The sequence below is a fragment of the Spea bombifrons genome, chromosome 13 (genome assembly GCF_027358695.1).
Source record: "Spea bombifrons isolate aSpeBom1 chromosome 13, aSpeBom1.2.pri, whole genome shotgun sequence".
Lineage (NCBI taxonomy): Eukaryota > Metazoa > Chordata > Amphibia > Anura > Pelobatidae > Spea > Spea bombifrons.
The window spans coordinates 20,325,731-20,346,097 of NC_071099.1; the positions used below are offsets into that span (position 1 = coordinate 20,325,731).

At 52.0% G+C, this 20,367-nt stretch overlaps 2 protein-coding genes and 1 non-coding gene across 3 annotated transcripts; 2 read left to right on the forward strand and 1 right to left on the reverse strand.

The window, feature by feature from the left end:
• The first annotated feature begins 156 nt into the window (after positions 1-156).
• On the forward strand, positions 157-228 carry TRNAT-CGU (transfer RNA threonine (anticodon CGU)). Its single transcript has one exon. It is a non-coding gene; the product is annotated as a tRNA-Thr (tRNA).
• Positions 229-4,113: 3,885 nt separating this feature from the next.
• UTP6 (UTP6 small subunit processome component) lies at positions 4,114-10,995 on the reverse strand. Its single transcript, XM_053452950.1, has 19 exons — positions 10,614-10,995; positions 10,376-10,460; positions 10,133-10,174; positions 9,936-10,028; positions 9,475-9,522; positions 9,276-9,339; positions 9,039-9,157; positions 8,808-8,885; positions 8,489-8,570; positions 8,019-8,100; positions 7,732-7,913; positions 6,795-6,874; positions 6,185-6,262; positions 5,745-5,924; positions 5,525-5,608; positions 5,303-5,412; positions 5,093-5,159; positions 4,801-4,873; positions 4,114-4,387 (listed from the first exon to the last, which is right to left on the reverse strand). The coding sequence occupies exons 1-19, from the start codon at positions 10,703-10,705 to the stop codon at positions 4,230-4,232; spliced, it is 1,797 nt and encodes a 598-aa protein (XP_053308925.1). The 5' UTR covers positions 10,706-10,995; the 3' UTR covers positions 4,114-4,229.
• Positions 10,996-12,415: 1,420 nt separating this feature from the next.
• SUZ12 (SUZ12 polycomb repressive complex 2 subunit) lies at positions 12,416-19,757 on the forward strand. The gene is made up of 16 exons (XM_053453406.1): positions 12,416-12,642; positions 13,427-13,473; positions 13,548-13,612; positions 14,311-14,379; positions 14,602-14,651; positions 14,742-14,827; positions 15,044-15,275; positions 15,382-15,484; positions 15,568-15,673; positions 15,757-15,934; positions 16,379-16,467; positions 16,562-16,705; positions 17,180-17,337; positions 17,522-17,720; positions 17,961-18,040; positions 18,196-19,757. The coding sequence occupies exons 1-16, from the start codon at positions 12,510-12,512 to the stop codon at positions 18,539-18,541; spliced, it is 2,085 nt and encodes a 694-aa protein (XP_053309381.1). The 5' UTR covers positions 12,416-12,509; the 3' UTR covers positions 18,542-19,757.
• The last annotated feature ends 610 nt before the right edge of the window (positions 19,758-20,367 follow it).

Below are 20,367 nucleotides of genomic sequence, written 5' to 3' on the forward strand. Positions count from 1 at the left end.
CAGCACCTATATAAAATGCATCCAGCAATGCATCCAGCATAAGGAAGACCCGAGTGATAGAGATCAGCATTTTGTACATACAGAGTCCGGGGCTACTCCTAAGAGGGCGTCTCGGTATAGGGCGAGCTACGAGTTCTATTTTTAACACCCCAGCTCGGCGCGGTGGCCAAGTGGTAAGGCGTCGGTCTCGTAAACCGAAGATCACGGGTTCGAACCCCGTCCGTGCCTGTTGGCTTTTGCGCCCGCAATAAGTTTCTCTGTGGTTAGTGTTCCTGCTCATTGCTTTGATAGGTCGCCCGGAGGCGCTTTTGTTATGAAACAGAGGGAATCCGTTATTTGTTTACCGAACGCAGTCTCGTTCCCCCCATCGGTACCAACTGCAAAGTCACCTGCACCGACCCCCTGTAACGGCCACACGAGGGAGACATTCGCCAGAAACACGGCATGGCGTGGTGGCCTAGCGGTAAGGCGTTGGCTTCGTAAACCAAAGTTAAAAATGGGCTTGATCCCCGTCGGTGCCTGCCGCGTAGTATTATTATAAAGACGCCCTCCCACGGACAGCACAGATAAATCCTCTATTCACATCACCTCCAGCCATCCCATTAAAATATATATCCGCTTCTTGCACCCGCAGTGCTATATTTTCCTTTTTAATGTCCCGAATAATCTCTGATCTCACGCATGTAAATGGAGAGTCTGGCTGGGGAACCGTCCCATAAACTAAAATGGTCCCGTGAAACTGGGTGAGGGTGCATCCCCGCCTGCCTCCAGCAGAGGGAGCGCTGGGAATTGGTTGATGGTGCATTCCCGCCTGGCTCCACCAGAGGGAGCTCTGTGCCCATTGTGTAGGGCTTTGGAATACGATGGCACTACATCAAACAGTGATAGTGTTTTGCTAACAGCAGGCGAATGATGCCGATGGATGCTAGGAAGGCATGTGATGGGTTAAATATTCTACATACACAATCTACGTGTCTGAAATTCACATCTTTATTCCAAGCTCCTTTGTTTTCTAAAGGAACAGGAAATAAACCACAAACCTACTGAACTAGGAACAAGAAACCAGCAGCGTAACATGGGTGCCGTCCGACCCAAAAACCTGGCCTTTCAGAGGAAAGCAGGATAAGGTTTACGAGCCACGTCCTGCAAAAAAAACAATCCCTCCCCTGTGGCTACAGCCAGAACATTTCCACATAGTAGATTAAAGTAAAAATACAGAACTACAGAAAAATGATTAACATTTAACTTGTGGAATATGTCACAACGAGGAATCCAAGAAGTAGATTTTCCGGCGCAGGCGCTTCCTGGTTCTGGCAGCGACGAGACGGTAATGTCAGATTCCAGCAGAGAGAACAGTTCTGGGGTAGATAAAGCTCCAGAGAGGAAATAGATCACTACATCAATAGAGAAATAAATACATAAACTAATTGTCCTGAACAATGACCTAACACCAGCCGAGCGGGTCAAGTACCATATACACGGCCCCTACTTCTACTGGCCAGCCCAGCGGGTCGAGCACCGGGTGGAGGTTTGCATTTTGCAATCCCTATCCTCCCATAATCAATGAAAACCACCTGTCATTCGTTTTGCCCACAGGCCAGAAAAGTGGATTTTCTTTGGACCCCAAAGATTACCTTTCGGACAGATTCTTCTAAGGAAAATGACTTGGGCAAAAGATGCAAACAAGAAGTTCTTTGCAACCTGACCTTCTGGCCCAGTCCTCAGTTCCAGTTCGTGGTGGGGATCAAGTTTAAAATGTAAATTCCAATAAGAAGCAGCTGTTCTCAAACTCTCCTCCTTTCATGGTTCTGCATCCTCAAACTGCCCCTCCACTGCAGCGTTAGACACACAGCGCCACCCCATGGAGGGAGTGTGACATACACTCGGGATGAAAGGCATCTCGTCTGCCCATGGGTTTGCAGAGACCACTAAAGGCTTAAAGCAAAAGACGTCATCCAGCGCGGCCTGGTCTGCAGGTAACGAGAACCGATTAGTACATAGGGGCGGCTTCAGAATTACCCCGACCGGCATTCATGTGCAATCACCTCCAAAAATCCGCCAAACATCCTGGGTGTGAACGCAGGAGACCACACCTGGATCCGCCAGAAACGGGAGCCCCCGATGTTATAACAATAATGTGTTACAGACCACATACCGTAAACAGGACTGTCACACATACAACACAGTAACACTCAGTGGAATGTCCTACCGTACGGGTGGTCTTCAAGGGCAAGCATCTCTGCGTCCCAGTCTTCCTTCTCGTAAGTACAGCCTGACATATTCCCGGTTTGGGGGGAACCTTCATCGCATTTCTCGCCCTCCTCCTGAAAAAACCCGGTGTAAAGATGTCCACCTTCCACCCAGGCCTCGCAGGATGAATCAGAGCCAACACTCTCAGAATCAGAGGTCTGCAGCATGTGATTCTCTGAAACATAGAACAAGACTATGGTTAGACAAAGACACATCTGCTGGTGAAACCCACCACACCTCTGTGGGATCCGACAGCGGCGCAGAGACGACGCGCTGCGCCCAGTAATGGAACGAATGATCCTAGTGAGATGATAAAAAGGAAGAGTTAAAATAATCCACCTTCAGCAAAATCTTCCCTCTCGGAGTCGGGGCTTTCATCGGGTTCCATGTTCTCAGTAACATCATCTCCCGAGTTGGTTGAAGCTCCTTTCCACGGAAGCCCACCGGCCACCGACCACGGAGCCCAGCCGCAGTTGTGTGTTTTTCCGTCAGATCGCCCGTAGAGATCCTCATCTTCAAGGCCACAGATATTTAAAGCGACATCCGCTGAGGAAATAGCAAATATGGAGGATCCTATGATGTCATTCTGTGATTAGAGCAACAGCAGAGAAGGACCCGGCAGCTCTGCTCCAGAGAGCCTATCGCTCAATTCATCTGGCAAACGGCCCCAAGTTACGCTGTTTAACGGCCACCATGGGATTTCAGAGTCCAACGGCCGAAGAGGAGTCCAACAGGGTCAAAGATCTCTGCTGTAAATTCGGGGGGGGGGGGGAGTTGAATCTATGCTATAAATTCTGCGCGAGACTCTAGAGACCGTAACCGGAAGATTTCGTTCTTACCTCTGTCAGAGTCTAGAAGAAGAATGGAGACGGGCGACGCACCACATGCTCCGCGGGCGCAGAGCGACCTCGCATCATGCGCCTGCGCAGAGAATGAAACTCCAGCTTAATGTCCATTCAAAGTCCACAACTTTACCACCACCCCCCCAGGTCACCGGCACCAACCTCTGCCACTCACAATAACCCCAGCAGCCAGTGGACAAAAACCACCGAATAAACTGTGCCCAAGGGGCTCTGCACCGGGACACACCCACTCTCTGAGGGGCTTCCTTCCCCACTCACACTCGGCTCCCACTGCTGCTGTTACCCACGATTAACTCTCCCTACTGCCACTCACTACCCCTCACTCAATTACTTACCCTCGGCTCTTCCCTTTTCTCCATTAACCCAGCCGTCACCACAGTCCGCACGTGACGTCACCACGTTCCGCGGAGACACGTAACCCTACTTCCGCTCAGACCACGCCCCTGCCGTCTTCTAGATCCGCCCCTCAAAAAGCTATGCTTGGTGACCACGCCCCCACGAACGGGTTTAGGAGGAGAGATCGTTTTGAGCGGCGAGAAATCTGGCCTTGATACATTCCAAGTGTCCCTGTCCAGTCTGCCCAGTCCCTCTTTGTTCCTCAGATCTCTGATGCCTCGTTTTCTAGGAGTGCAGAGCTGGTTATGAGGGTAACACAGGGTTCTACAGCCTTAAAGCCCCAATAATGGTGAATGCAAACCCTGCAAACGCACACTTCTCTGTCCCGTTGCCAGTAACTGTGGCTTTTTCCCCATTTTAGGGGCGATTGTTTGTGGTTGTAGATTAATAAAGATTTAACAAAACGGGGGGGGCTGCTAACCCTTCGGCTTTACTATTCCATAGCCCCAATGAGTCGTCGTCTGAATTGTACCTCCTTTTAGGTGTGGCCAGAGCACTGTTGGGGGGGGGATTTATTATGTATGTATGTATGTATGTATGTATGTATGTATGTATGATATACACGTGAGCTGGCGTGTGCGTGCACGTAAAGCGGTTGAGGCTGTTTTACAGAGATTTCTTTATTCCCCAGGAAAGGTTAAACAGCAAAAACACAACAAAGAAATAATTGTGAATGGGGCCCCCGGGGAAGCACAATGAGAAACGTTTGATAAAAAGCAGTCAGACATGCCCTGCTTGTAACAAGGTGTACTGGCTAATAAATAGCTCCACATTGTCTCCTTCAAGCGTCTTCATGGCTCTCCAGTGGAGGGCGCTGCAATTCTCTGGTCTGCCTTCGGGATGACGGAGTTCCTCCTTTATATAATCCAACCACAGACCTGCAACAAGAACATTAAATGAGAGGCGCGGGCGGGCGCGCAAAAAAAAAAAAAAAAAAAAAAAGCGGCGCAGACGGGCGCGTGAGAAAAAAACCGGCGCGGGCGGGCGCGTGACAAAAAAACCGGCGCGGGCGGGCGCGTGAGAAAAAAACGGCGCGGGCGGGCGCGTGACAAAAAAACCGGCGCGGGCGGGCGTGTGAGAAAAAAATGGCGCGGGCGGGCGCGTGACAAAAAAAACCAGCGCGGGCGGGCGCGTGACAAAAAACCCGGCGCGGGCGGGCGCGTGAGAAAAAAAAACGGCGCGGGCGGGCGCGTGAGAAAAAAACCGGCGCGGGCGGGCGGGCGCGCGAAAAAAAGACGGCGCGGGCGGGCGGGCGCGCAAAAAAAAAAAAAGCGGCGCGGGCGGCACAGACCAGGCTTTACGGCTCCAAACTCCCTCAGGGCTCGCTCGTAATACTCCCGCAAATTCTGCATCTCACAGGATTCCTAAAAAGGGGGGGTGGGGGGGGGAGATTACATAGTGTGTGAGCGTTGAACTTATTGTACAGCGCTGCGGAATAGGACGGCGCTATACAAATAATATTAACAGACACACTGTACAGCGCTATATAAATGGACATGAATTATATCTGCATGCAAACGGCCGGGGTAGTAGATATCCGCCCTGGAACCAGTATCTGCCCCGTCAAACAAACAAACACTCACCTGCCCCTTCTCAATTTCAATCATGTTTTGGAAAAACTCCTCGGAGAATGGGCGGCACTCGTGCAAACTGTAAGACGACACAGAGAGAGCGTCAGAGACGGCGGGCGAGAGGTCCACGCAGAGAGCAAGATGCCAGTGAGATCATGTAGAGGGCAAATATACATAAAACATTATTCCTCCCCACTGTAGCACAGCGGATGGGCGGCTTACCTGCTGAAGACTTTTTTTGCTTTCTTGTATCCCTTTGTCCTGAACGCCCAGTCCAAGTATTTCTCTTTCATAGTCTTTGATACAGTTTGAACTGGGGCCAAGATGGCTTTCTGCAAAGCGTTAGCACACCGTTAACATGGCCTCGGCCAGAGACCCCCACGACCTTCAGACATGGAGACAGAGCGCGGCTGAGAGTGTTCAGAGTGCGGTAGATGGGTTTACCTGGTAAAGAGCTTCGGTCGCGTCTGGATGATCGCCGCGTTTCTCGCTCCATTCAACTCTCAATGTCCACAGAGGTAAAAGGTCCTGCGCAAGACACAGAAAGTGGCCTTATTCCCCCAATTACCCCCCGCAGCCTGCACGCCCCCCCAGGACCAGGACAGCACCAGCCCGGCCCCCCAGCCGGTCAATTGTTCTGGCAAACAAACAAAGGTGGACGTACCCGGCCCCCGACATCTCTAAATGCCTCCTCAAACACTTCTGCCACGACACTTCTCTTCTCCTGGATGAGAAGCTCCAGGCGGAGCAGCCACAGAGCTACGGAGCCACTAAATCGCTTGGTGGCCGCTGCGGCAACGTCCACCGCAGACGCAGATTCGCCGGAAGCCACGAGTCGGGATATCTGCAAAAACATGCCGCCAGCAAAGTTAACGCTTTAACTGCCGTGCAAGGTGTTAGAACAATACTTCTCACTCGTTACGGTGGAAGAACCTAGGAAGCAGCGCCACAGCCGGGGGGGGGTATAGTTTATAAAATTTTAAACCATTTGGGGTTTCCCGGGTACACAAGAAGGGATTACAAATAATAAAAACTAGCAAAATAAAAAGAAAGGGGGGGGGGATTCACAGGGATCATCAGCGCGTGAACACAACAGCCTCTTACCCACTCTGCGCATTTCTCCTCAGACAGCAAACGGGCTTCGTCTGCTCCACGAAACGCAGAAAACAATCTCTCCCGTCTCTGGAAAACGATTCACCCGGGTCACCGATACAGTAATCACTCATCAGACTGTCAGATCCTGGGGACGCCCCCCCCACTACACCCGTCAGCTCCTGGGGACGCCCCACCCCCCCCGCTACACCCACTCAAGCATCAGCTCCTGGGGAACGGCCCCCCACACACCTGTCAGATCCTGGGGACGGCCCCCCCACCCACTACACCCGTCAGCTCCCGGGGACAGGCCCCCCCGCTACACCTGTCAGCTCCTGGGGACGGGCCCCCCGCTACACCTGTCAGCTCCTGGGGACGGGCCCCCCCCACTACACCTGTCAGCTCCTGGGGACGGGCCCCCCCCACTACACCCACTCAAGCATCAGCTCCTGGGGACAGGGCATCCCATTATACCTCTAGACTGTAAGCACCTCAGATTCAACTACCTTGGAGACCAACCTACCACTTGGACAGCATGGAGGCAACACGCTGCAGAGGGCCGATCTATAAAGCGCCATCGAGAAAGGGTCACACGTGACGCCGATCTACATTCAGCACTAACCTGTTGCTGCAGCTCCTTGCTGTTCGTCTTGCGCTTGAATCGCTCCAGGCAGAAGTTTATGTATAAATCCCACATGGTCGCTGCAGCAAGAAATACGAGTCGGTCAGCGGCCGACGTCACCGGGAATCATTTCCACAAAGCTGCCGCTCAATGCGCTATTAATGCAACCTGATGGCAAACGCCTGCTCTAACATCGAAGTCCTAATCTAAAGTATTATCCGATAGCATATTGGTCTGCGCCGTAATATAAACCACGTAAACGAAAACATAAACAAAAATATCAAGGGAGAAAAGATGTAATAGAGGAACTGCCACAACACCTCCAGCTGGTAAAGTTAGAGCAAAAAGAAAAATATATACAAAATCGATACATTCCGGAGCGTGCGGCAAAACAAAAAAACAACATTAAATACATGCTTGTTGCATCAATGTTTAAAATGCAGAATTGAACAAACAGAAAACAAGTGATATAAAATACAATCTATTTGCAAAACAAGTGTCAGCGACCTGAAGCGTTTCGCCCTCAAGCGGCTCCAGACGTCTGACCCTACAATCCAGGCAGACGTCCGCGATCGCCCCACTTCTGAAATCCGAATTGAAGCTGGTGAGGGATTCACGCGGGCCTTAAAGCTTACAGCGTCCGTATTAAGCCAGTTCTACACACGAGAAGCCCCTTGAGGGCGAAACGCGTCGGATCGCTGGCACTTGTGTATTTGTTTAGAAAATTGTATAATATATGAATTGTTTTCTAGATGTCCGTTTGGCGCATGCACCGCAATTGATAGATTTTGTTATTCCTGCAATAACCCCAACATATTACTCTCTCGCCCTCTCTAAACAGTCCGCTAGACATTCTGCGCACAACGACCACTTCATAACCCAGCCTGTGTAAAAGCGGGGAGAGGAACCCGGCAGCGGAATAAAGTCTTTCCGAGACCTGTTTGCACGGCCTCGAGCGCCGCTTCATAGACCGCCCCGCAGCGCTGCTCCTTGCGTCCCACGTCCAGAGCTTTTCCTTGCTTGGAAGTGTATTCTGACGAAGATGGGGATTCCGTCTCCAGCTCCTGGCGGGCCATGAAGTCCCACATGAGAGGATCCTGCGCATGGACGGCTTGCAGACTGACACAAAGACAGGAGTCCGATTAATTGTCTCAAAGCATGCTAATTAAAAACAGAAGCCACCGCATCTACCCTGGAGATCAGGGGCCCGTCTCTCACACTCACTCGTCAAGGATTTCCTTCTGCAGGTCCTGGGTGAAGTCAAACATTTTGGCGATGGACAGAAGACTGAGATGGAACGCGGCACCTGCAGGAGGAAAATACACCCACTGACGTCGGGCGAAGGACAAACAATGGAGGAGGAAACGCAGCATTGTGCCCACCGTGACTCCCCGAGCACAGAACCCAAGGAAAGCGCTTCCCAACACGCTGCCAGGAACTGGAAATCAAGACGTTTGCCCCTCATTTTATGGCACCTCTGTACAAAATACAAACGTCATCTCTTTGCCTCTAAACGAATCGTATTTTTCTGGAGACACTTCACACGCGGCTCGTGGAGTAAAAGGAGTTGCATGGAACGGCCTCCCGGGGGGTCAGACTGCCGCCACCAACAAGGGGGAGAACAGAAGGCCAAAATGTGGCGTTTTGGTTTTAAAATCTGCCATCAAATTATTAAGAAGAATTCCGCTTCTTACCTTTTATTTTCTGGATTGCAGATTTATAAACGACTCTGGCGAGGCCACCGCTAAGGATTTCTTCAGAATACTCCGCTTCACCCTGCCGTATAAACACATTCATAATCGGTAAATGTAAAATAGAGACCACCCAGCAGGGGGGATAACAGCCCACCGCAGCAGCAAAGACCCCCCCCCCCCATTGACTCTACAATCAGGATTATGTAAAGATTTCTGGACCTGGACCCAACAAGCTCGAGTCGCTTAATGAAGTAATGAATGAGGTGTCCCAGACGAGGTCCCCAATGAGCATTTAGTAAAGAACGCTAAAATTGCTTACGATATCCATTTTGGCCTTTTCTAGATCGGCTTTTTCTTTTCTCTGTTTTTCTGCATTCATCAGCTCCATTCGAAAATACTAAAAAACAAAAGTCCCATTCCACATCAACGACGCGCACCCACAGCTAGAAAAATCACACCCACTCCACCCAATGAATATACGCTGCTGTCCAACCGGTGCCCTGGGGGGCCAAGACCGGCACAGCCATGTTAGCGACACCTCAGGGCTCACCTCTTCGTACACTTTGGGTGACTCTGGGTGGAAGCGCAAACCTCGGAGGAAGAGGAGTCTCGCACTTTCAGACGAAAGCTGATCCTCCATCTCCCACTTGGCTGCCATGATCCACAAACCTGAGAAGAAAAAAAAGCATTTTAGGGGGACGCGGCATTTCATAAACCAGATTTCTGTGACATCACCCCCCCTCCCCCAAACAGGACAGACCCTGAATCTGGTACAAAACGCTCTCACCTGGTTTGTCCGCGTGGACGGCCAGCAGAGAGGAGAAGGTCTTGCTGAGCTCCAGTTTGCAATTCTAGAAAGAAAAAAACATGAGGTGGGCGAGACGTTCTGCGTGCAGCTGGAGCAGAGCATTACACCGGCGCTCGCTAGCAGGGCCAGTCAGCGACATACTGATGCCAAGTGACGCCGAGCGCATTCCAAGACTCACCCATTTCTTACAAAATGCCACGTGGGACATCCAGAGCTGCAGATCATCCTGAAAAAGAGAACGAACAGCTAAAGAAAAACCTGGCGAACACACGACTTCGTCCACTGAATTCCAATACAAAACGTAGCGTACGGGAGCGCCGGGAAACGCGCGCCAGCCTCGCCGCTCCCGCCCCGGAACCGCGCGCCAGCCTCACCCACCCCCCCTCCCGCCGGGAAACACGCGCCAGCCTCACCCCCCCCCTCCTGCCGGGAAACACGCGCCAGCCTCGCCCCTTGCCGGGAAAGGCACGCCAGCACACGGGGCATTTCTCCAGAACGATTCTATGGGGCAGGGGCCGTCTGCGTTACCGGAACGCCTGCAACCATGCGCTATTTAATGCTTCCAGTGTCTCCAAGGGGCGAGAAGTAAAACAGTCCAGCTAGACGGCCTCCGGAAGCAACAAGCAGCTCGGTACTCACCTTCCACTTATTGGTGGCACGATAAAAGAGGCCGTGGATTCTCTGCACGATGGAATAATCGATTTCTCCTTTCTTGAAGGAATATCCGATTCTCTGCAAAGAGAACAGCAGCATAAAAGCACCTGGAAACATGGAGTTAAAAGACCCCGCAGAAGAACGAGATGACGCTCCCCGGACCCCTTTCACATCACACTCACCGTCCGTCTCCTCTTCAGCAGCTCCAGAAAGTTTATTTCATACTAAAAGCAGCAAAGATAACAGCGATTAAAAAACCGGCGGAAAGGGACGTTTCACCCGACGCGTTCCCAGCGATGGCGACCCGCGCCTCGTTTTACCCAACCGCCCATCCCGTCGTTATGCAACAATTAAGATTCTGCGCGCATCAGACGACGACACAACATCCCCCGGCCAGGATCAAAGCCGGAGAAGGAGACGTTTACCTGGACGTAGTTGATAAAATCTGCTTTAGTAACCGATCGCCGCTTTATTTTGTATTCTAGAGCTGTTACTTTCTTGATGACCGATCTGGAAAAAGACACAAAGTAAATCCCAAATCTTGCCTGTAGTTGTAACCCACGGGGCCGAACCGGCAGGAGATGTTTTTACCCCGCTCCCTCAGCCTAACCACTGGAGCCAAAGCAGGGAGAACGGGGCCGTAGGGTGAGGGACCCGACTCACTTGATCTCCTTGGGGGTGAAAAGCCCCACTCTCTCCAACTGCTGTAACTCAGGAATCCTGTCTTCAATCCGCCGCTGTACAAACTCAGCCATTCCTACTAATCACACGTGAACAGTATCCACTTCCTGTGTGCGCTTCCCCGGCGCTCGCACTATAGTTCCGCCCGCACTATAGTTCCGCCCGCACTATGGTTCCGCCCGTTCCGGGCTTCACTGTCCTGCATTCGTTTACTAAGCGCCGGACAGAGGATTAGCCGATTAGCCCACCGGTGATGGCAGCTTGGGTAATGTGGTAGTTATGCGGGGAGCAGACACCCAGGTGGAGGAGCTCCCAGATGAGAGTGTCTGCTGAGTCCATTCAGTCTCCATAGCTGCCAAGCCCCTGTTTACTATGGCATAAGTCCCAAACGTCCCTTTTTGGGGAGGGCCAGTCCCTCTTTGGGCCCCAACCCCACGGGTATAAAACCAGCAGGAAATTAGGTTATAAATTCTTGTAACTAGTGGCAGGCTCAATTAAATATAATGCGCAAGTACACCATACTCCTCCCACACTCCACTCGTTCCAGATCCACACTCCACTCGTTCCAGATCCATACTCCACTCATTCCAGATAAATACTCCTCCCACACCCCACTCATCCCTGATCCATACAACTCCCACACTCCACTCATTCCGGATAAATACTCCTTCCACACCCCCACTCATTCCGGATAAATATACCTCCCACATCCCACTCATTCCGGATAAATACTCCTCCCATACCCCACTCATCCCTGATCCATACTCCTCCCACACCCCACTCGTTCCAGATCCATACAACTCCCACACTCCACTCACTCTGGATAAATACTCCTCCCACACTCCACTCAGTCCTGATCCATACTCCTCCCAATTGTTCCAGATCCATACTCCTCCCACACTCCACTCGTTCCAGATCCATACAACTCCCACACTCCACTCATTCCAGATAAATACTCCCCCCACACTCCACTCACTCTGGATAAATACTCCTCCCACTCTCCACTCATTCCAGATAAACACTCCACTCATTCATGATCCATATTCCTGCCACACGTCACTCGTTCTGGAACCATACAATTCCGACACATCACTCGTTCCGGATCCATACTCCTCCCACACGTCACTCGTTCCGGATCCAAACTCCTCCCACACGTCACTCGTTCCGGATCCATACTCCTCCCACACGTCACTCGTTCCGGATCCATACTCCTCCCACACGTCACTCGTTCCTGATTCACACTCCCCCCACACGTCACTCGTTCCGGATCCATACTCCCCCCACACGTCACTCGTTCCGGATCCATACTCCCCCCACACGTCACTCGTTCCGGATCCATACTCCCCCCACACGTCACTCGTTCCGGATCCATACTCCTCCCACACGTCACTCGTTCCGGATCCATACTCCTCCCACACATCTCTCGTTCCGGATCCATACTCCTATGTGGTTGACGGATCATATAATTCATTAGTTTGTATGAAAGGCCTTGGGCTCTCAGGCACCGCATAGTGATTCGGGGGCTGTAAAGACAAAAGAGAGCCCAGAGTGCCCCCTGGGACCCCTCCCACTGTGCACAACTTCCCCCTTTCCGCGCCTCCCATTACGCACCGGATCGGCCCAGAATGCACCACGCCGGCTTCCCGCGATTTCACTTGAATGGAGGTGGCGCGCGCACAGACCAACCAGGCCTTCTAGCAACCCTCCTCTGAGTGACGGAAGCGCCAGCCAATTAGCACGAGCCTTATCGCACGCCCACGGGTAGAGCCCGCCAATGACTATGTAGGAGGGCGGGGCTGGGTGCGTGCACTGAGAGACGCTGAGGGAATCGGTAGGGTGTCCGCGCGGGCTTTGCGCGCATGGCCCCCGAATAACTGGATGGCACCCCAAAAACAGGGCGGCTCAGCTCCTAGCAACGGAGCACCCCCCGCCTCACTGCCCCAGCCCATTCGCAAAGCCAAGATGGAGCAGATCCAGGCGGACCACGAGCTCTTCCTACAGGCCTTCGAGAGTGAGTCACTCGGAGACCGCGCGGCCCGAGCCCCCATTCTGTTAATCGTCACGGGGATCCGGAGGGAAGGCAAAACGATAAAGACCGCAGGGGCGATTCATTGTGCCGGGTGCCCAGACTGGGAAGCCCTCGGCGTAGTGTCTGTGGGGTATAGGCTGGTACCCCTTAAGGAGTCCTTCCTGTGAAGCGGAAGAAGCTCCCCGCCCCTCCCGTGGGGTATAAAGCTCTGCCCCCCCCATTGCCCTGTGGGATGCAAGATATTCTCCAGGGGGGGGGTATGGGGTCCTGCCCACGTCCATTCTCTTCTCCCGTGGGGTTTGGGGTCCAGCCCCCCCCCCCCCTCCATTCTCTTCTCCCGTGGGGTATCGGGTCCTGCCCTCTCCTCCATTCTCTTCTCCCGAGGGGTATGGGGTCCTGCCCCCCCCATTCTCTTCTCCCGTGGGGTATCGGGTCCTGCCCTCTCCTCCATTCTCTTCTCCCGTGGGGTATGGGGTCCTCCCCCCCCTCCATTCTCTTCTCCCGTGGGGTATCGGGTCCTGCCCTCTCCTCCATTCTCTTCTCCCGAGGGGTATGGGGTCCTGCCCCCCCCATTCTCTTCTCCCGTGGGGTATGGGGTCCTGCCCCCGTCCATTTACTTCTCACGTGGGATTTGGAGTCCTGCCCCCCCCCCTTCTTGTTATGGTCTGATTGCTGTCCCTATGCTTGTGTGTTGAGCCAGACCGTAACATTCAGCTGTCGTCCCGGTTACCGCAGAGATGCTCACCGCTTCTTCTTCCTTTCACAGAACCCACCCAGATTTACCGCTTTCTGCGCACCAGGAACCTTATCGCGGTGAGTCTTGGGGCCGTGGGGGCCGGACGCTTCCTGCTGCGGCTTCAATAACCGCTCTTTTCCCCCCTTTGCAGCCAATATTTCTGCACAGAACGCTCACGTACATGTCTCACCGGAACTCGAGGTCCAACGGCAGAAGGTAAGGACGCAGCGTGCCTGCAGGATAAGGGTGATGAGAGTGATTAGACTTTGTAGAAATTACGTTTCAACGAGTGCAAGCGATCAGTGCCTGTCGTCCGTAAGGGCCTCGTGCCGCTCCCTTTTTCTCGAGGTGCGCGGCTGCGTGTGAGGGTCTCGTGTTACCCGGTAATCCGGTGATCAGCGGGAATTAAAGGCTATCGGCCTCAGTGCGACTATTTCGAGGTAACTTGAGACGTTTGGAAGATGTGGAATGAGCCGATACTGATGGCTGGAAGTTATGGAGGGGCCGCGGGCCCCCGCGGCGGATTCTCTGGCTCTCCACCGAGTGTGAATGAACCGCACCTTCCGGTGGCAGAACGCGGCGGCGGCAGCAGCTTCGCGCCCGCCGGTCGGTTACAGTAACCCTATCCTGTCTGCTCTAATTAAATGAAAATTTCCGTGGCTCGTATTTTGAGCCTCTAGGATTTCTCTGTTAGTCACGTGGCTTTGCTTTTGGAGATGGATCCGGAGGAACTGCTCCTGACTCGGACGCTGTAAACGAGCGGTTCCATGCATCCACTACCCTCTGAGTAAAGTACCCTTCCTTCCGCCACCCGTCAGCGGCTGCGTGTAGATGACGGGGTTGTGCTGGCGTGTAAGCAGTGTGCATGTCCCCGGCTGCCGGTTACTCATCCGCACACGTCTGTTTTTACGCAGGAAGTCCTTTAAGGTGGATGGCATGTTGCTGAAAGTGGAGAAGATGAAGGGCGATCAGGAGTCTCACAGGTAACGGCGAGTTGCTTCTGCTGCATCGGGTGATAAATGGGGGGGGTCATGGAAATAATCGGCATTGCCCTGACGCGAGGAGACGTCTGTTCACGCTAACCCCACGCCGCAGAGCCGGCTGCGGAAACGTCAGCGTGGCTAACGGGGGTGGGGTGTTTGCAAATGTAAAAACGCTATCAGATTCCGCCTCTGAAGGTCTTTCGTGTCCCGCTTTCATTCTAGTTTATCTGCTCACCTGCAGCTCACGTTCACTGGTTTCTTCCATAAAAACGGTGAGTACGGCCGACGCCAAAATGGCCACAATTTATTTCCGGACCTCTGGGGGCTCCTCGTTTTGACGCTGCGCATGTTTCCCTTTCCAGATAAGCCGTCCCAAAACTCTGAAAATGAACAAAGCTGCGTGACTTTAGAAGTCCTGCTTGTGAAAGTCTGCCACAAGAAACGGAAGGTGGGTCCCGGAGCGCGAGCGGCGGGTCGAGTGACGGATCTGCCACGTCGGTGGCTTCTAGATCGAGCAGAATGTTTGTGTGCTTCGCGCTCTGCTTCAGACTGGCAGCGGACACCTTGTCAGGCGAAGCCGTGGCCATAACCTGGTGGCAGGTGGCCTTGCGCAGGTTTGCACTCTAACCCGTGGAGCTTTTTTTTTTTCTCCCCGTTCACGCAGGATGTGAGCTGTCCCATAAGACAGGTTCCTACAGGGAAGAAGCAGGTGCCTTTAAATCCAGACATCAACCCGGTGAAGCCGGGGAATTTGCCGTCACTCGCCGTTTCCAGCAATGAGTTTGAGCCGAGCAACAGTCACACGGTGAAATCCTATTCGCTGCTCTTCAGAGTGACCTGCCCCGGGAGGCGGGAATTCAGCTCCGTGACCAATGGAGAGGCGAACGAAAACATTGGTATGATGTGATGTATGAACTCCTGTAAAGTGTGATGCGTACGTCTGGGTCTGTCCGGGTCGTTCTCTCCACGTCAGCCGTAGTCACTTACTTTGTTTCCGATTAGATGTCTCGGAGGAGCCGCCTGCTCGCAGGAAAAGAAACTCGTCGAATCGGGAGGATGGGGAGAAGACGTTCGTGGCACAAATGACTGTATTTGATAAGAACAGGTGAGTGTCTGAGCTCTTCTAATAAATGCAGCTTCTGGGAGTCTCTTCATTTCACTAAACGGAGCCGATGTTTGTGGCTTAAGGCGTTTGCAGTTACTGGATGGAGAATACGAAGTGGCCATGCAGGAGATGGAGGAGTGTCCCGTGAGCAAGAAAAGGGCCACCTGGGAAACCATCCTCGACGGGAAGGTAAATGCCCCTGGCTCTCCTGATCGGGTATGTTGGTGTTGCCGCCCCGGGGTGTATAATTTACGGCCGATGTTTATCTGCAGAGGCTGCCTCCGTTTGAAACCTTTTCTCAGGGACCAACTCTTCAGTTTTCCCTTCGATGGACGAGCGATACAAATGATAAATCCACTGCCCCGATCGCCAAGCCTCTCGCCACTCGGAACTCCGACAGTCTCTCTCCGGACCTGAAACCTGCATCTGTCAAACCCGCTCACGCCGTGGGTAAGAGATGGAAGGGAAGCTGCGTCTAAACGACTCGCTGCCCGCTAATTGGGACCTAAATAAAAAGTGTAAGCGGGACCTAGCGGTGGCAATAAGGGTGCGAATGAATGAAGTGAGAGCCTGTGGGCAGGGGTGGCTGCGCTGGCTGGAAGTGCTAATGGGTTCCGAGGGGAACAATCGAACCACAGCCGTACCTTTATTTCAGGGGTGTCCAACCTGCGGCCCTCCAGCTGCTGCGGGACTACATCTCCCATAATGCTCTTTCAGCTAAGGGGCTGGCTGAGCGGTATGGGAGATGTAGTCCTGCAGCAGCTGGAGGGCCGCAGGTTGAACAACCCTGCTCTATTTGATAGCCGGGGGTCGCTTTTAACCGTGTAATAAAGCAATTTGTGATCTTGGTGAAATGAGAAGCGCTCAGAACCTGACGGCCTCCCTTTTTCGCAGCTGTGAAGGAATCCTTATCTGATCTGCAGACGAGGAAGGAGAAGGACCTTTCCTGTGAACCGCGCCAGAAACTGCGGATATTTTATCAGGTAGTGTGTTTGGTGTGAAGGGGGAAGTAATAAACTGGGACGCATTCTGAAGGCTTTGGGACCCGTCGTATACTTTCTTCCTTTTGCCCCTCAGTTCCTCTACAATAACAACACGAGACAGCAGACCGAGGCCAGGGACGACCTGCATTGCCCGTGGTGTACGCTGAATTGCCGGAAGCTGTACAGTTTACTCAAACACCTGAAGCTGTGCCACAGCCGATTCGTCTTTAACTACGTGGTAACGGAAAGAATTTCTTGCCCTGGAGTGCAGAATGGTTCTTATCTGCCATCGCTTTCTGTTTCTCATGTGTATATTATATATATAAGTGTATAATTTAGAGACAGACAGCTTCTGCTAATTTACTAACGTGGCCACCAGCTGGCATCATCTCCCTGCTAATGCTGACTGCCATGTAACCTGCGGCCCTCCAGCTGCTGCAGGATTACATCTCCTGTTATGCTTTTTCAGCGAAGGACCTGGCAGAGGAGTATGGGAGATGTAGTCCTGCAGCAGCTGGATGGGTGCAGGTTGGATACCCCTAATGTAGGGGGTACCACGGGATTTCTGGCATCCAGACAGAGCCGCATTTACTTTGCTCCTGACTCTTAATTTCAGATTCATTGGAGGAACAACGGGGACATTTGATTTATATCGGCCTTTTGTGGGGTTTCTTGTTAGAAAATGATTAAAATCGACACTTTTTTTTTTCAGTATCACCCAAAAGGTGCTAGAATCGACGTGTCCATCAATGAGTGCTACGACGGCTCGTACGCAGGAAACCCCCAGGACATACATCGCCAGCCAGGCTTTGCGTTTAGCCGAAATGGCCCAGTCAAAAGGACCCCCATTACTCACATCCTGGTGTGCAGGTAGTAATCCTCACTATATAGAGATCTCGGTGCGAGTTGGATGGCGCCATCATATTCCGAAGCACTGTATAACTTCATAGGCAACTTAATTCCACCTGTGGTTTATAAATCACGTTACCGGATGGAGAGAGATGACCTTTTCGCTCACCCTGATAACTGTTTTTCTTTTTTTTTATATTTTAAGACCAAAACGCACGAAGGCCAGTATGTCTGAGTTTCTGGAGTCCGAGGATGGAGAGGTGCAGCAGCAGAGGACATACAGCAGCGGCCATAACAGACTGTACTTCCACAGCGATACCTGCCTCCCTCTACGGCCCCAGGAGATGGATGTGGACAGTGAGGATGAGAAGGATCCCGAGTGGTTAAGGGAGAAAACGATTACTGTAAGATTCCCAGCCTTGCTCCTTAATTGGAAGCTTAGGCTAACAGGAGATCAGGCTTAAGGTGGATCTGTTGCTTTTGCCTGCGTATTCCAGTTACCGGGGCCCCGGTCTTGCCAGCCTGCCGGTTACTGTGGGTCAGGGTCGGTGGGATGAGGCTGGGAGTAGCGGCCATGGTCTGTTGGCGGAGTTGAGGCATGTGCTTATAATAGGTTTCTCTAATTGCTCTCTCCCTCCATTTAGCAAATTGAGGAATTCTCAGATGTCAATGAAGGAGAGAAAGAAGTTATGAAACTCTGGAACCTGCACATCATGAAACACGGGTAATTAATTCTTACCGGACACAGGATGGCTCCAAAACATCCGTCAGGGACTTAAACGGGACGTGTGGCGTAATGACGTGTGGCAGGCCCTATGCTGGTGTCCACGGGTGGTGGGAGACTGGCTTTGTTTGTCTGACCTTCTCCTTGCTATGCAGGTTCATCGCAGACAATCAGATGAATCACGCTTGCATGCTGTTTGTGGAAAACTTTGGCTCCAAAATAATTGAGAAGAACCTGTGTCGAAATTTCATGCTTCATCTTGTGAGTATGCACGACTTCAACCTCATCAACATATCTACTATAGACAAAGCGGTTTCCAAACTGCGGGAGCTGCAGAGCAAGCTGGACAGAGGAGAGTCTGCCTCCTGCGCCACGGAGGAACCGTGTCACCAAGCACCCACCGCGACAAATGGGTTTTGTGAGACCAACGGCAGAGACAAAGCTCTGGAAAACGACAGTGTCTCAGGGATACCAAAACAGAGCAAAAAAGCAAAGCTGTGAAGGCCGGGCAACCCTTGTCCTCTGAGAAATGGTCGTCTGGGGGGGGGTCTCGCGTGGCCTAACCAACCCCGCAGCTGATTACAGAGGTGGGGAGGGACTGGATTTCTCGTTCTCTGGTGTCTCGTACAGAACGTGCAGCTCTCCTGTGTTTCGGATGGCGGGCTGCACACAGAACTGCGTGTGTTTGTCTCGCTCCTATTTTGCTTCCACGCGATTTCTTTTTCTTCCCTTTTTAAGATATTTGTATGAGATGCAGCTCCCAGCGTGGCTGTTGTAGGATCACGTAGCACTTTGTCGTGTGCCTAGAGCTGCCATTCTGTCTCATACTACTCATGTAGTTCACGGTCCCTTTCTGTTGGGGGGGAATGAAATGGCGTCTCGTTTCCCGCGGTCCCGTCTTTTCAGTTGGACATTCTTTGGAATTAAATGCAAAGAATTTTTACATATGAACTGCAATAAAGACTTTGATTATTATTTATTCCTGTGAGGCGGACAGGAGCCGATCATCACGAGCTGCTGGTTTTGGGTGTAAAACCTGTCATCTTTGTTAGCGTGAAACGTGTTCTGCACTGAATTCTGTGTATTTTAAAGGGATCTATCGTGCACCTTTCAGCCCAACGGCCAGGTTCCCGCTTTTAAAAATAGCCCCTTTGGCCCTTCGATCATGTGACGATATGTGGATTCCCCCCCCCCGAGGCATTTAAATCCAAACAGACTTAACGCGACAGCCCTATTTAACACTGTGCCCTTTGGGGTAATAAAATCCAGAATTGGTTTTAGGTGTGCGGTTTCTGCTCGGACGAGGATGGTTTTCTCCTCTTATCATCTTTTTCTAGGTGTGTAAAGCCGTTGGCGTTCCTTTCGTGCTTTCTGTGACGCGTGTAGAGCCGGATGCTCTGGAAGATAAGTCTGCTGCGCGCTTCTCCTTTCGTGGATATTTCTCATCCGTCACTTGATTCGTGTAACAATAGGAAAGGGTTCTTGACTCGACACGCTGGCTTTAGGATGAATTTTCATTTGCTTAATGTTGTAGATCAGAGTTTTTTTGCGCTTGGCTTCCATTTCGCTTTAGTCTCTGCGTGTAAAACCGAATTTACTTGTAGTTAGAGATCCTGGCAATGTTTGCACAAGGTATGGTGACGGCGCGCTCCCTCCTCGTACGGAAACAGTCATGAAATATCTTGTCCTGTTCGTTTCTAATAAATAATGAAAATAACGGGTGTGTGCGCGCTTTCTTCTTCTACACCATCCTGTTTCCATGGGGGGGTCATCTGATGCAGGGGCCACAGCCATATCTTCTGCTACTAAAGGTATTTTAGAATGTGTGCTGCCCCTGCAAGCCTACACTTACTACCCCAGCAGGATCAGCGCTGCGCATGGTTACAAAAATCCCGTTTATCAGACTTTGTAGAGAAGAGAAACGAGCAAGGTTTTGCATCAAAGCATTTCCATGAAATGTAACATTTTAATGACTTCTCTGCTGTTACAAAAAACATTAAATCATAGGCATGATTCAGACCCCCTATTACGTCGTGAACATCGCGTACCTATCACAGGGCACGCCGGGTCCCACTATTCCAACGTGTGGCTCGCGCATGAACACAGGCATAGCCCAAAATCAACATTTAACACTCGCTGTTAATCTGCGCACACACGCTAAAGTTACAGCGAAGAAAAGGAAAAAGCAAGCGTTACCATAATCCTCGGACCAAACAGACCCAGCGAACGTAACGCAAGCGGAGTATTCCAAGCCGCAGAATAATACAGAAAACGCCCTGAGTGGTGACGTGTAAACGTTCGAGGAGAGGCCGCTAATACTGAAAGGC

What these genes read in the sequence shown, in the direction of transcription:
- UTP6 (XM_053452950.1), bottom strand. Translation starts at nt 10,705, where the DNA reads ATGGCTGAGTTTGTACAGCGGCGGATTGAAGACAGGATTCCTGAGTTA. An exon ending in ATTTTATCAACTACGTCCAG is followed by an intron (nt 10,175 to 10,375) that starts GTAAACGTCTCC and finishes TGCTGCTTTTAG; the next exon opens with TATGAAATAAACTTTCTGGA. An exon ending in TGCTGAAGAGGAGACGGACG is followed by an intron (nt 10,029 to 10,132) that starts GTGAGTGTGATG and finishes TTCTCTTTGCAG; the next exon opens with AGAATCGGATATTCCTTCAA.
- SUZ12 (XM_053453406.1), top strand. Translation starts at nt 12,510, where the DNA reads ATGGCACCCCAAAAACAGGGCGGCTCAGCTCCTAGCAACGGAGCACCC. An exon ending in GGCGATCAGGAGTCTCACAG is followed by an intron (nt 14,380 to 14,601) that starts GTAACGGCGAGT and finishes CTTTCATTCTAG; the next exon opens with TTTATCTGCTCACCTGCAGC. An exon ending in AGAGGCGAACGAAAACATTG is followed by an intron (nt 15,276 to 15,381) that starts GTATGATGTGAT and finishes GTTTCCGATTAG; the next exon opens with ATGTCTCGGAGGAGCCGCCT.